The sequence below is a fragment of the Fringilla coelebs genome (assembly GCF_963513975.1).
Source record: "Fringilla coelebs genome assembly, chromosome: 9".
NCBI classification, from domain to species: Eukaryota; Metazoa; Chordata; class Aves; order Passeriformes; family Fringillidae; genus Fringilla; species Fringilla coelebs.
The window spans coordinates 18147247-18163349 of NC_140067.1; the positions used below are offsets into that span (position 1 = coordinate 18147247).

The 16103-nt window shown below is 41.3% G+C and overlaps 1 protein-coding gene across 2 annotated transcripts in view; it reads right to left on the reverse strand.

Moving 5' to 3' along the window:
• Positions 1 to 1335: 1335 nt before the first annotated feature.
• DPYD (dihydropyrimidine dehydrogenase) overlaps positions 1336 to 16103 on the reverse strand; it is a 335424-nt gene continuing 320656 nt past the window's right edge. For both annotated transcript variants that reach the window (XM_084211421.1, XM_084211420.1), the window contains 3 exons: positions 15217 to 15360; positions 5335 to 5475; positions 1336 to 2707 (listed from right to left, as the gene is read on the reverse strand). In XM_084211421.1, the coding sequence (XP_084067547.1) occupies positions 2537 to 2707; positions 5335 to 5475; positions 15217 to 15360 (456 nt within the window). In that variant the 3' untranslated portion in view covers positions 1336 to 2536. The remainder of the gene's footprint in view (positions 2708 to 5334; positions 5476 to 15216; positions 15361 to 16103) is intronic.

The window sequence follows — 16103 nt, forward strand, 5'->3', positions numbered from 1 at the left end:
CCTTTGTGGCTCTCTCCCCTGATGTTTACACCTTGCCTTACCCTGATGACTTCAGATATTCCTGCAGGAGACTTAAATAGCCTAAATGTGGCCATTTCTCCGAGTTCATGCAACACACAGATTTATTGCTGACTGTCAGAGTCAGAAAGAAATGCATTTGGGAATGTATTTCCTGAAACTGTTAACTGCCTTGACAGAACAAGAGTGGGGCAGAGGCTGGGTAGTAAGAAAGAGGCCTCTCTAACATTAGTCCTCCTTTAGTAAACAAATTATAGTCTTGAATGCCTTTACCTCTCCAAAGATTGCTTCACAGCCACCAAGGAATACTGAATGTCCTGTGACTACTGAATATTCTTGGAAAAGCTCTGATTTTGCTGCTACATTCATCAGGTACCTGTGGTAAGATACTTAAATTAGGTCTCTTGGCATTGTCCTGTATTTCAAAGAAACCAAACACTACCAGATGTGATACCTTCAGGACAGGAGGATAATTGGGTCAGGGGATGCAGGAACAGAAGACCTGCAGAGGCTGCCCTGCTCAGCCACAGGGCTCGTGGCAGGCAGGATGTAGAATAAGAAGTACATGGTAACAGCCTGGGAGAAGACAGCTACCTTTCCTTGCATCTGCTGCCTGAGAAGATAAAATGTTATTTTCAGACCATCTGATTTTGATGTCTTTTTCTGCCCCACTCAAGGGCATGCTGCTTCTTAGGCAGTTCCTCAGCAGAGGGACAAGCAGTACATGTAGAGACTCTCCAAACTTTGTCACCAACATTCACAAAACAACTTGTTCTTCCTGTGAGTCCACAGCAGCTCACGTAAGATAAGAAACTACTGCAAGACTGGGAACTTTAAAGAAGTTGCAAGCAAATATTTTTTAAGCAGTATGACCATCTGTTCCTGTTTCATCTGAGTCTGAAAAATCCACACTGATAAAAAGGAAAATTAAAATACAAAGAGAAATATAATGGTGGAGACACTGGACTTGAGCCTGCCAGCAAGCCCAGAGCACCAGCAAAACAGCGTTGGTGGAGCAAGGACACTAAATGAAATGACACTTGAAAATGTTCAAATTTACATTGTGTGTGGGGGGAAGCCAAAGGCAGACAAAGAGGTGCCAGAGAGGGGCAAAGAGCATGATACATTCTGCACTCTAGGCAATCAATGGAATAATGTACATGTGAGTTAACTCATTAATGGTTCCTGGAGTGAATCTTAGAGATTATGAAACAACTGACAAGGCTCTACAAAGAAAATCTGTTTAGTAAATGCAAGAAGAAAAACCACAAACATCCCCAAGCTGGTTTCAACATTTATTTATAATTCAGTGTTCAATTCATAAATCAAGAAACAAAAGCCAGGGTATCTTTTTAATCAAAGCTTTTGCTGCTCACAATATATGGTATAAGAAATTGAACTGATAGATCATTTATTATTGTTATGAAACTAAAGGCTTTATATTCTTAAGTGGAGTAAAGCAGACAGCAATATGTTCATATTAGAAAGTTCCTACTGTGAGTGAAAAATGGATTAAAATTGAGATACTGTTTAGTAAGACAGATGAATCTGTAGTTATTTTTGGCTGTGAAACTGCTAGAACTATACACAGCACTGGGAGAAATCACCTTGCCAGTTTCCCCTGTGTGTCTGTGTTTGGCAAACACAGCTGCAGGGTGTGTAGTCCGTTTGCACGCAATCAGATCTCTGACCTGAAACGTGTACATTCTGGAACATTAATTGGCACAATTAAAAAGTTATTTAGAGGATGAGCTTGGAGCAAAAAATGTTGCTTCTCAGAATTCTGAAGCACAACCTGGACTTCCTAATAAGCCATTTTAACTGCTCGCAGAGATTTTTAAGTGTTCACTGAGGGGGGAAAGTAACGATCAAACCACCAATGCAACACACAAATCTGAAGAGTCCAGCATGTGTCAGTGCAAAGCAAATTTATTCTATAAAGTGACTAGTGTGAAAAAGAATTAGAAAGGATTATAAAAATACACTACCATATGTTGTAGTAGTTGAAAGTGATTAATCCAGTTCTTAAATCCTATTTTAAACTCTCTTTCATTTCTGTCTATAGAAAAATAGAAGCCACATCTCTTTGTTTGCATGCTATGGTAGTTAATTACATCTTCTAAGAAACTCTTTTAAAACTAAATGTAATGTTTAATTACAAAATGCTCTCCTTGAAAACAGTTAGCTTGTACATTGATTTGTGGTTCATTAAAAATGCTTTCTTAATTATATTTCCAGCCAGAAAATACACAGAGATTAAAGAGTCTATAGAGAAGTTTTGAAATCACAGCACGAATTGTAACAAGAAAGTCACACTTCAAATAGTGGACAACTGACAGCCACCACCACCTTTCTGTAATTTCCAAACTTAAATGTTGCAAGAAGAGTAATTGGAAAGCAGCGTTCACGGTACCATCTAAGGGTACAACGTTTTTTATAGGAGTAGATTTGCAAGGGCTAATTAGAAAGCAAATCAATGGCATCAAAGAAGGGTGAAGCTGCCCTGGGCTGCGGGGCCTCAGCGCGCGGGGTTCACGGCCAAGGGCAGCCCGCGCCTGGGCTGGTAGGGGGTTGTCCTGGAAACCATGCGGATGCAGTCGATGACAGGGCACACGCTGAGACACAGGGTGCAGCCCGTACAGCTGTCAGTAACCGTGGGCAGGTGCGTGTCGGGATCAAACCGGATAGCCTGCAAGCAGGAATAAACATTATTGATGGCACGTGCAGGAAAGGTCAGAATTGCTCCCATCCGAGCGGGAGCGTTTCCTGCGCTGCAACGCTTGGAGACACCTCGGTGTGATTCGGCACTGCAGCTATAGCGACTGTTCCACGGGCAGGGAACAAAAACAACCCCTCTCCAGACACTGAAATTAGAGAGGTGGGCCAAATTACACCTCGGCAAAAGCTCACGGGCCACAGGGGCTGGTTACGAAAGGAGGAGTTAGCTCCATGATATCTAAACTCCCAGAGGGTATTTCTCCTTGATGTAAAGGAAGTATTTCCTAAGGTAGCAGTGTGCTGGGGTTATTGGTTTAGAGGACACACCAGACCACACCTGTACACCTTCACCACAATGCCCATCTCAAGGCATTCTTTTGACTTTTATTCTGAGCACAGCACAAACAATCTCATTTAATAAACAGCAGAGAAAAACACAGCTTATTGTGCCTCGTGCGATTACTTTCCTTTGCAAATCTTTGAAAGAAATATCAGAGTTTGGGGCAGGCAGAGCTTGCTTTAGTTCTCACGTTCCATGCAGTGAATCCTCATTACCAATTAGGGTGATAAGTGTATTTGAATGTGAAATAACAGTTGCAGTCTCAATGATACAAGCTCCTGGTTATAATGGAAATGGCAATTAAAAGCAAAAACAAAAGCTTCATGCAACCGCAAAGTGTCAATATCTAAGAAGACTGGAAAAGTAAAATATTTTTAAAAGCACCAGAAACACTGAATATCCACTTTGAAGAGTTTAGGAGGGATAATCAGGTCTGAAAGTTGAACTCTGACAAACAAGCAGCGCCTTAGCAAATCTCCTTAACCACTGCCAGCATCTGGGGGAGGCAGGGGAAGTACTGGTGCTGCTGCAGGTTGGCTCCTACGGCAGATTTGAGGCATTTGGGGTTTCAGTACTAGGAAGGCACAGAAGTTGCTGTAGCAACCAGCAAGGGCATGAAGTGTGTAGTAACTGCTCTGGATCTCTGAGTTTTACTTTAGCTTGAGCACAAAGAGAGCTCTGGCTCGTGAGTATTTAAGGAGGACTCCTTTCTTTCTCCCTAACAACAATGCACATCTTGAAAGGGAGTTCAAAGAGGGAGAGCAAGTCAGGACTACAGTGCTGACTTTAAATTAAGGAAAGCTTTTCTCTTGGAGTCATCCAAGGTTACAGCTGTGTAGAGCAGCATGGATATTTCTGAAACAAAGGGAAGCATAAAGCAGATGCCGTTTTGAAGGTGAGGGGGGTTGTTGTTGATTTGTTTGCAATTAATAATTCCTTTGCAATTCTGTTCAATTAATTTCTTTTCAATTTCCCTAATTAAATAAGGAAAAAGCATTTTTCTTTTGTGCTTAGAAAACCTTCTGGGGGTTTAAACTTCGGTTCTTTTGGTGCTGATTTTTATTTCCAGTTACAGAAAATAAAATTTACTAAATCCAAATCCAATATTTTGGTCTCTAATGGTTATATGAAAAATATAATTCTCCTGATAAATCGGACGTAAGGGGAAAGGTGAAGATTGCAATGTCACAAAGAAATTTAGACAGTTAAAAGTCTACTGTAGTAATCTATTTTTGGGAAAAGACACCAATAATTTTCTTCTATCAGTGGAAAAACCCTTTGCTCTGACATACTTGTTTCAAATGCAGTGGATTTGCAATGGAAGACTTCTTTCTGTGACTTTATGTAGCTCAAGTCGTCAGACCTATTATTGGTTAGACTGAATTCAAGACAAACAAAAACTCACAGTGTCCAGAGGACACTTGGTGCTAAATAACTGTGTTTGTTTTTGACAAGCTATTTTCATGTAGAAATTATTGCTTGCTGCATATTGAATTCCATGAAAGTTATGCTAGACCATATTTTGATTTTCTTAAAGAAAATGAATCCTCCTGTACTGTCTTTTTTACTGCAGACCACTCCATCAGCTCCAGTGGACATGGCATGGATTGGCATCTAGACATGCTGATGTATTTCATACAACTTGCTACCATATTGAGCAATCAGAAATACTTTGCTGCAAATAGGAGCCTCAGCTCAAAATTGTGCCATTTTCTGGTCACAATGATTTCTGCAAGCTTCAACCCGCTGCTCGAAAAACCCTGGCAGTTATCCTGGATTTGTAACTCAATCAAGATCAAAACAAAACCCCATCTGCCTGAGACCTGAATTAGTTTGGTTACTCTGAGGGAACAAGAACTGGGTTTCTTAAAAACGTTTGGCAATAAGACCGGCCCATGTCTCCCCACATCCCCTTGGGAAGGGATGTGTTCTTCCCTTTCTCCATCATGAAACTGAAAACCATCAAGAGCTACATTTACTGTCATTCAACTTGGGGCTTCTTCATTTCTTCCCCTTAAAAAAGAGTCCCAGTTGCAGTCAGGGCCCTGTGACAGTGGCGTGGTCTGTGCAGCCCCCCAGGACCAGCCCTGCTCCGGCACGGCTTGTGAGCCAGAGCCTGGGAGCATGATGGGCTTTGAATTCGACATTTTAGGCATCTGTTTTTACCACCTGCTCATTAACAGAAGGTGAATTCTTTCTTCCCAGCAGCAGAAAGATAACTCATTGTGCCTTTCTGCTAATTACAGCTGTGCTCTTACCTGGTAGCCAGAATCATTACAGGTCATGTAGCATTTGCCACAGTTGATACACATTTCCTCGTCAATCAGAGCCACAACTTGCTCTGTGTTGCACAGATCACCATATGTTCCAATATACTGCAGTGCTTTTCCAATTACATCCTGGGGGGGGAAAAAAAAGTTATTGACTGGTTTATAAGATACCTAGGCAGTCTCTACAGCTGCACTGGAGCTTCAATGAGGAAGATTTGGCCATGCATTCTGATGATGGTTAGGATTTTTCTTATAAATTTCCAAATAGCTGATCATGGGCTTTACCCCCTGTAAAACACAAAGCATTTTCCATACAGGCACATTTTGAATCTAGGCAGTACTAGAAGTACACATTGTGTACAAACACGTTCTACAAATAGGTTACACATTTAGTACTTGATTTTGCAAAACAACATTTTACTGTTGTTTTGCCATGATTGAGTGAAACTTCAAGGAACAAAATAGAATATAAACAGGAGTGACATGCTATAATCAGAGCATCTTTGGTCATTTCTCACTAGCACAGATTTAAGAACTCACAGCAAGGAAAGAAAAAACTGAGAGAGAACAATAATAGCTCTTCTCTCTTTAGCAAGGTGCACAAATGACATGATCATCAATTTATTGCAAATACTGCACAGAAGTAGGCTCTGGGTCTAATCCTGCAAGATCTGTTAACTTCACAAGTAGGAACTTGCTGCATCAACCTTACACATAGCGCTGCAAAAGGTGTATAGCAGCACAGCATACACCAAAAATTTCTGCTATATAAATTAAAGTCAGAAATGAGTCCAACTTTGTCTTCCTAGTCTGCTAAGAACTTGAAAACCCAGCACTACTTTGAAAGAAGGAGGTCTACCGGGTCTTCAGCACTCATACAATAGTATCTTTATGCAAAGAGACAAATTTCTTTGTTCACTGGATGCAGTATTAGGATCTGTGATGTTTCTCTTAGTGACTGTTGAGCTAGAAAATTCAACCAAATCCTATGCCCAGGAAGAAAGACTGGCAAATTGTACTGTTTCCTTGTTCCAAAAACACTCAAATGTTTTCTCTCTGCCAAAAACCATAGCTGCTGCCATGTGAAATACCTTGGTTGCATTCATTCGATGCTAAAAGCCTTCAAGTTCTTCTCAGCAACATGCAGAGAACATTAATGCTCTTCCAGCATAAAACAGCTATGGCACATTGCTAAAGGCAGCATGATGAGCATGGACAGATGACTGTGAGCAAGTTATCACAGCTTAATGAGTTAACACTCATCACTCGAGCTGTGCAAGCTGATTTTGTGCATGGTCCAAAATCACTGCAAATTTGAAGCAAAACCTGTTAGCTTAAACTACTGTAAAAGGTCAATTAACTACTATGAAAGTGTTTCAGCTAATGCACTTTACTAGAACCAGACTTGAACATGGAAGCCCTTTACTGTGACTCCACTGATGAACTATGGTAACTAAATAAAGTGTGATCTCCTAGGAACTGCTTACACCCCCATCTTTTCATTTCCAGTTCTTAATCAGAAAATGGGTTTACTGGATTTACAGCAGTTTTCAGGTGTCTGCAGTCTTCTGTGTCAGCTGAAATACTGTAGTGGTAGACTTTAGACTTCAGCTCCAGTTTGTTTCAGCTCTCATGTAGGCTTGTCTGCTGACAAGCCTTGAATTTTGAACCTGCTGCAGGTTTCAAAATACACGTGTTTTTGTGTGATCTGCTGGCCCCAGCAAGGCTAAGTATCCTTAAGCCTCTCTTGTGTGCATACAGCCCCCAAACATTCCACTGCCACAAATCCACATTGCCTGCAAGTGAGGAGCTGTGTGCTCAAGAATGTAAAGAAATTATGTAAAACCTGCACAAGATACAATTGAGTGGCTTTCCACTGCCTGCCCGTGTTGCAAAAGTATCAACAGGGGGAGATTCCTAATAGTGAAGAGCTTTTCAGTCTAAAAAACCATATGTTAAAAAAGCAGAGGTCATTTTCTCAGGGACGTTCTGGACTCACATTTATATTCTTTAAATATTGTTTGGATGTTAACAAAGCCCACAGAGCTCAAGTGGGTTGCAGAGATGTACTACTCCAGTAACCATGGAATTGAGTGTCTTGCTTATGAGAGAAGACAACAAGAACCTCACAAGATGTTTAGCCTAGGAAGCTGATGGCAGAGCAGGAATATAATGGATCTCTATATATATGCATCAGGGAGGAAAAAGGACTATTTAAGTTAAATGAAAATGTTGGCACAAGAACACTCGATTGTAAGCCAGCCATGAATAAATTCAAAGCTAGAAATTAGAAGAGGCTTTTTAAATAGGAAAGGAGTGAGGTGGTTAATGCCCTTCCAAGGAAACAGCTGGAGGAGATGGGGGAGACAGTCCAAGGTTTGGGGTAGCATTAGATAGCTCAGGAAATGGTTGCTTGAAACAACATGATCAAAATTGATTTTTCCAGCTACAAACTTACAAAGGGAATAACAAAAACAACGGATAAGGCATGGTGATTTCTGCATTTTTAACCAAGTCTCACTTCTCACAGCTCACAAAAATACACATTTGGGGACTTAAAATCCCAAATAGGGAGCATGATGGCACTTTAGAGGCTTGAAAGTGATTTCAAAAGACTGTGTCAATGATTTACTACTCATTTACACTCATTGCTGTTGTGTCTTTTAATCACTTCTTTCTCTCAAGCAAAGACTGTATATTTATTCGTTTACAAAGTTTCAGGATATTATTGGCTAAAAAAGCAATGGTACTTAAAAGATGTTCTGCAGGTGCACTCTTTTACAGCATCTCAGAGCTTCTTGTTTTCTCAAATCATAAATGCTTGGAACAAAATAAACAGTGCAGCAAGAAATAATCAGCTTTCACTGTTTAAAGCAGTTTCACTCCAAACAGCAACTGTCTAAAATGGCACTATGGGATTCCACACTTGGTATATCTCAATGGCCTCCAGATCAAATTTGCACTGTTTACAGATTATTGTTTTTTTTTTTTTTTGCCAACTGCCAGACCTGCAAACAGAAGCCAGGTTCTGAAAGTCAAGCTGTGCTCTTTCTGGCTCATGCATTAGCAGCGGCAATTTAAAAACAAAAAACAAAAAAAAGACACCCAAAAAACAACAAAACAACCCAAAAAACCCACAAACTGGAAGCTAAATCTGCACCTCTGTGACAGCAGGGACCTAGAGTACTCTTTTTGATTACTGCTGTGCTGTCCTCTTCTCAACATAACTGAAAATACTGGGAAAGGAAGGTAGTCCTGCAACTGGAACTGTCAGGGAATTCAGTTGCTATGGAGAGAATCAGAGCAGAATCCATTAGTTTTATGTTACTAATGAATACAGGAAAGAAATTCTTTTTGTCACTAAGCTAAGCAGATGTGGGTTTGAGTATAAACAAGGAGAAGATCTGTTCAGCAGGATATTAGTTTTGCAATGCTACAATAGGTGCATTTTAATGTTAATATATCCACCATTTTATGATGATCAGCTTTTCATTAGTCATCATATTAGTGAACCTCTATTTGTAAATACAATTCATGGTTCAGCTCTGGTCCTTGCAGGCCTGCTGTGTCCATCTTCATGCAGATGCTTTGTGAAGGACCATGCTGTGTTCTAGAGATGGTGAACATCACAGGCCTCTGATTAGAGAGCCATGCACAGTGCAGGTACTGCATGCCATGAAGCAAGTCAAAGGGAACACACGTTAGGAAAGTACCTGCCTTCCACCTGATCTTTTTCAGCAATAAAGGTGAGGCATGGTCAGAGAGTGAGAGATGAAAAGAAGAAACGTTATAAATAAAACTATGGATTAAAAAATAAAAAATCACCAGAATCTGAGGGTACAGGACCAAGGTCAATTTACAGTAAAGTAGCTTAAAAAAATACATAAAACTAATGTTTCTTGAAAGATTACAGACATTTTGCCAATACTTAAAAAAGGCTACTAAAGGTACTCTGAAATTTAGGGACCTCTAAGCCTTGTTTTCAGCATAACAGCTGTAATACTAGGTAAAGTGGGCCTTAGAAAATAATTCAAATCATTGAATCATACCATATCATACAATATCCTGAGTTGGAAAGGACCCACATCATTGATTTGAATTATTGCCTGTACACAGGACAATCCCAAAAAATCACACTGCTTGCCTGTGAGTGTTGCCCATTTAAATGAACCTCTGTGTCACAATTCAATATGGTTTCTATAATGAAAATTATGCTTCTTGTATTGATCACAATTCTTTATGAAGACTGTGAAGTAATAAATTTTAAAAAAACCCTCTTAAAAAACCAAAACCCCAGTAATTTTAATGTTTGACAAGGCCTCTGACAGAGGCCTCTGACATAAGAGAGCTCTGAAATTAACTAGCCATAAAGTGGCTAAATAGAGCAAAAAATAAAGGGCTGGAATACAGTGATCAATGTTCAGAAAAGGTAAAGCAGAACAAAGCGTCTCAATTTTCTGGTTTAGTTATGATGTTGCTTAATATGCTTGAGTTTATTTCAGGAAGCTTAGGACCAGAAGACCGTAGAGTTGATACAAGTTTTCATTTAAACTAAATTAAAATCCAAGGAACTTGTAGGTATTTTATAAACTAGATGAACAGGTACTATCGCAGTGAAAAAAATGCAGTTTGACAAGAGCTTATCAAAGTAAGTAACTTTTGCTGATCTTGCCAACAGAGACATTCTAGATTAAAGAAAGCTGCAAGGGAAAACAGGGTGGGAGACACCACTGACAGCTCATGGAACTGTCCTGATCAGAGGCAAACTAACTAGCCTCCATCACTACTGTGGTGCTGTTCCAGTTAATCAGCCACGATGTGGAATACGCAGCCTCTCCAGTGTTACCAACAGGAGCAGAGTGCCCCGGAGCACTGGGCAGTGATTAATGGCAGCAAATGTAACAAGTCCAAGCGTCAGATTCTGCACTCAGGATAGAGCAACACCAGGCAGGAATACAGCCAGAGCAGCAGAAGGGATCTGGGGGTGCTGCTGGGCACAGCTCGTGTGGGTCAGCATTGTGCCCGGACATCCCAGAGGGCACAGCCGTGCCCTGGGGGCAGCAAACGTGGCACAGCCGTGTCCTGGGGACAGCAAACATGGCACAGCCGTGTCCTGGGGACAGCAAACGTGGCACAGCCGTGTCCTGGGGACAGCAAACATGGCACAGCAGTGTCCTGGGGGCAGCAAACATGGCACAGCCGTGTCCTGGGGGCAGCAAACATGGCACAGCCGTGTCCTGGGGGCAGCAAACACAGCACAGCCGTGTCCTGGGGACAGCAAACATGGCACAGCCGTGTCCTGGGCAGCAAACATGGCACAGCAGTGTCCTGGGGACAGCAAACGTGGCACAGCCGTGCCCTGGGGACAGCAAACATGGCACAGCCATGTCCTGAGCTGCAGCAAACATGGCACAGCCGGCCAGAAGAGGCGAGCATCCCACTGTGTGCAGCACTGCCCAAGCCTCACCTGGCAGGCTGCCTGCAGCTCTGGGCCCCACCACTTCAGAACCATGGGAAGGTACTTGAGTGCATCCAGAGCAGGGAAACAAAGCTGGGGAAAGGGCTGGCATGTTCTGTGAGGAGCAGCAGAGGACTTCGGGCGTGTCTAGTTTGTAGTTTGCCCTCTACAGCTTCCTGAGTGGGGGAAAGGAAGAGAGAGCTGGTGATCTCTTCTCCCTGGTATTCAGTGATAGGACACGTAGGAATGGTTCAAAGCTGTGCCAGGGAGGGTCACACTGGACAGTAGAAAGCATTTCTTTACTGAGAGGTTGGTCATGTACTGGAACAGTTTCCCAGAGAGGTGGTCAAAGCCTGCTTAAGAGGCATTTGGACAAATGCCCTTAACGACAGGCTTTATCTTTTGGTCAGGCAGTTGGACTAGATGGTCACTGTTGGTCCCTTCTATTCTGTTATGTTGCTGAGGCACTTGAGGCAGTCCTTCTGCCACAGTCAGAGCGGGGACAGAAAGAGAAGTTTGGATTTCTAGGATTTCTCCCCATACCTAAAAACTAAAATTTACTTAATATGAGAATATTCTCTGAGGTACTGAGAGAGGAGAGGAGAGGAGAGGAGAGGAGAGGAGAGGAGAGGAGAGGAGAGGAGAGGAGAGGAGAGGAGAGGAGAGGAGAGGAGAGGAGAGGAGAGGAGAGGAGAGGAGAGGAGAGGAGAGGAGAGGAGAGGAGAGGAGAGGAGAGGAGAGGAGAGGAGAGGAGAGGAGAGGAGAGGAGAGGAGAGGAGAGGAGAGGAGAGGAGAGGAGAGGAGAGGAGAGGAGAGGAGAGGAGAGGAGAGGAGAGGAGAGGAGAGGAGAGGAGAGGAGAGGAGAGGAGAGGAGAGGAGAGGAGAGGAGAGGAGAGGAGAGGAGAGGAGAGGAGAGGAGAGACCATTATGGGCTATTGCAGGGGAGATTATTTCTGTGATTCATTTTTGAGTATATACTTAGGAGAATCAGCCTTAGACTCCATAAATTAGGGGAGACACATGCATAGATCCACCTAAATATGCAACATCTCCCCATTTACGATGAAGATTACAATATGGTCTTTTCCAGGCAGGCAAGCACAAGGTAAAACTACTCATGTTAAACACACAGATACATGCCAGGGAGGATCCAAATGGTACAAAATAGTTATGGCAAAATAGAGCTGTACTTACTTCAATATTCCTCACCTCCCAAGAGGCTTTTAGAGATTTATCACAACACTGGACTAAATGTGGCTAATGCCTCCCACAATGCTGGCTTTTAGATGGGTACTTACACATCAGCAAAAAAGACTTGCATATATGTATGTGCAAAAGACCATGTAAATGTATCTGTACCAACAAGGGTGAAAAAAATTCAAACAAAAGGAATTTAAGCTTGAGGATCTCTGTGGATATTTTTCCAGCAGGTGGAACAGCATGTCATGCCTTAGCTAAGAGAGCTATGCCAGAATGTTTGAACTACCAAACAATCTCTACAGCGAGGCTTCCGGAATAAAAAGAGGAGGAAATAAAATAAGCAGATAAATGGTGACTGAATATTGTGGTATAGGCCCTGAAAGACAAAGAACTAAATTATTAGGAAGAAAAACATGGGATCATGTAAGGAAAGAAATTAAAGCAATAAGGAGGCAACCTGAGGTAGGCAAATACATCTGTGGGAACTGTACAAAACTGCAACTGAAAACAAAAGATCCAGGGCACATAGCCACATGGAGCACAATTTCTAATATTACAGACAAGTGAGAAAAGAATAAACAACTCTGCCAAATATCAAAATATGCAGTTTCAATTAATATTGAAAAAAAAAGAAAAAAAAAGAGAAAAGACATGTGAAAAAACATCCAGAAATAAATTAGATTTTGGATAATCACAGAGGAGTTTTAAATTGACAAATAAATGGCAAATTGACAGCATGTGGAACTTATATAAGTGTTGGGATTTACATATCACCAACCCAACAGCCAATTAGACAGATGAGGAAATTTTGGGGAGGCATCAAGAAATTTGTAGCAACCTCCCAAAAGCCCAACCAGACTGAAGTCATAGCTCTTTCAAGAGCACCTATCTCTCCTTTAGACAGGAATGGGGTCTAGAATGCCCCCAGAGCATTCTCTTTTTCAGGCTGAACAACCAAAAGTCTCTCTGTCTACATAGGGAAGTGCTCCTGCTGTTTGATCATCTTTGTCGTGTCTGAGTTTGTCCAGGAGCTACTGTACATCTCTGCAGGCCCCTGGGAATTTTTCCCTGCCTTCCTCTTTGTTGGGGTGCATCACTCCTGAGCTTGGAAGAGGTGATCCTTCGATACTACCAGCTAGCTTGGGCTCTCTTCCTTCCAGGGCTTTATTTCCTGGTCCTCTATTCAGCAGATCCCTGAAGAGCCATATTCTCACTCCTCCCTGGGATTGAACTTGCTGGTTTCCCCCCCTTTTAAAAGGCGTTATCCCAGAGGCACTGGCGCTGCTGCTGATGGGGTTGGCCTTGTCCAGTGGCCAAGCTGGCTTCCATGAGAACCCTGTCCTGCAGCTGGCTGCCAGTGGCTCTGCCAGGCCCTGGGAGCTTCCAGCAGCTCCTCACAGAAGGCACCCCTGCAGCCCCAGCTCTGTCAAAGCTGCCATGCAAACCCAGTGCAACACCTCTGCTGCTGGCTTTGTCATTACGGTGAGCACACTCCCTTCCAAAGAATGGCCAGACTGACAGACAGCTTTGGCAATGCCTGTCTTCTTGGAAGAGCTTCAGGGTGAGGCAGACCATACCCTGATTTCTCTGGCTGAGAAGCTCCTCAGACACCACTCAGAAGAATTCAATATCTGTGTAAACAAACATTTGCGTTTGGGGGAATTAATTTTCCTCTTCCCCTGCAATGGGCTTTCTTTTCTTCTTTTTAATCTATCTCCTACTTCTTGGATCTTTTTTTGCTTTTTTACTTGGAGTTAGGCATAATAAATTATTGAACTCAATTTTTTAATGTTGTTTTTTTTTTTTTTTCTAGTCTTCATGTCTGTTTTTCCCTTTTGCTAAACTTTTCCCTTCATTCAGTTTACTTGCTTTTGGATAGTTATCAGTTTTTTGGTTTTCTGCTGTTTGCAGAAGCAAGCCATCTCATTGAAAATGCAGTTATTGGCTGTTGCTTCTTCTTTCTCTTTTTCCCTACATCAATACTCTCCCTGCAAGGAGAACAGAACCATGAAACCTCTGAGGTCAAACAGGCTTTGAAAATGCTCATCATAGTGAGGAAAAAAGAGTAGATTGCTGTTGTTTGGAACTTTTTGTATATATATATATATATGTGTGTAAGAGAACCTCAGCACAAGAGACAGGAGGGGTTTTCAAAAGTGTGACATAAACTGACATAAACCAAAATAAGCAATCCAGAAACCTGAGAGAGGTTACAGAAATGGCAAACTAATTAAATTAAGTAGGAAGACAATTCAAAATTTCTCCTTGTCTGGTTCTGTCATCCTACCAGTTAGCTTGGAATACTGGGTGTATCAGTAAACTGCAACACTCTCCTGGGAATTATGTGGTTTTCTGAGCCACAGCTCATGCTCTCTTTTATGCTTGGCCTTATTTTTTCAAGAATTCTTACACGTCTGCTCATGTAAATATCTGATATTGTCCCATATATGAAGAAGACAGTCAACAAGGTCAACAGACATAATTTTCATACTGCTTTATAAATGGTTTCCATGAGAATCCTGATTAAAAAAATATTTTTCCTATTCAGACTTGAAGTTTAAGTAAACTCTAAAGTGAACACCTAGAGTAATTAGCTCATGCTGTTTCATTTTATTGATATTTATTGACTACCTAAGGGAAGGGAAGGGAAAAGCTTCAATGTATGGATTATGCAGCAGATAGGGGTCACAGGTTTTATTTTTACCTTGACATTTACTCTTTGTAGATGGTGGATCAGCTACTTAGACAAACATTCTCCAGCTTTAAAAGTTCAATCTCTAAACCTATGACACAGCTTTTACATGTACTGAACGCCAGCCCTGGCCATCGATCCTACATGAGGGATGGAGGCATTTAGCACAGTGCATGTAATCAAAAGGTATCATGCAAAACAGCTCATACTGTAGCACTCAAGCTGAAAGAAATTCTGAACAGCTCTGCTTTGTTCTTCAAGGCATCACTCCTGCTTGATCTGCAACTACTGTTCCACTGCCTGAATATCTTCATTCTGAAAAATGACATTAGGGAAATACCTGTACACGTACATCACAAATCATTTCCCATCGATTTTGGTTAAAAGCTAGAAAGTCTGCATAAAGAGTTGTCTTTGATGCCCTCTAACAAGCTTAAAAGCAGTAATAACCACCTCAAACTGCTAGAAATGACTGTGCATGTCAACTGCCTATCACTTCTTATGCATGTATTTTTGTTACCTTGATTGCTGGAATGGGTTTCTTTGGAACAAAGTGTTTTTTCTCAGGAAGCTCAGCAGCCATGTTCTGCGCCTTCAGTTTTATCTTGTTCTCAGCTATTATCTTTTTGCGTTGCTCCAGGTAAGGCCCAAAACTGGGCAGTTTCTGAAACAAAAATCAGTAAGCATGATTATGATTAGTAGTAAGTGGGTATAGTAGAAAGATGAGTCTGATCCCAAGGGTGAGATCTCGAGTCCATGTTGACTGCAACTTGCTTCTTATTCAGGAAGCTGAAATTGAAATCAGTAAGCCTGTGCCAGAGTGAGAAGTGAATAAAAATCAAATATGAACATTGGGATCTGACTTGGAAATATATACTGAATATTAAAATATTAATATCTCACAGCAGAAAAATAGCTGAATTGCAGGTCAGCATCCAACAGTCTATTATTTCCCCATTGCATACTTGCTTATATATAAAAATGTATCATGTTAAATAATTCAAATGCTAACTTTATTTTTGTTTCATTTTATACTATGTGGAAAGGTATCATAAAATTATCAGTTTACTTAGAAGAGTTCCACCAGTATTTAAGATTATTTGTATCAATATCTGAATAAATCAATACATACTTTTAAAGGTTACAAGCATGTATTTGGCAGTGTGATAACAGAAGGCTGTTTTAACCTGTCAAAGTAAGGCTAACAAACACCAAATGAACTGAAACACATTATAATCTCCTAATTTTCCTCTATGTCCCACTTGCAATCTTTTCTGGAACATTTAGTCCTTGAACCCAATTAAGCAAACTCCAGAGGAAGATTTCACTGAATTGCAAAACTCATGTCTTACCCAAGAACATGAAAGAGCTGGATCAGATTTCCTAAAACACTCATCTTCCTGAACA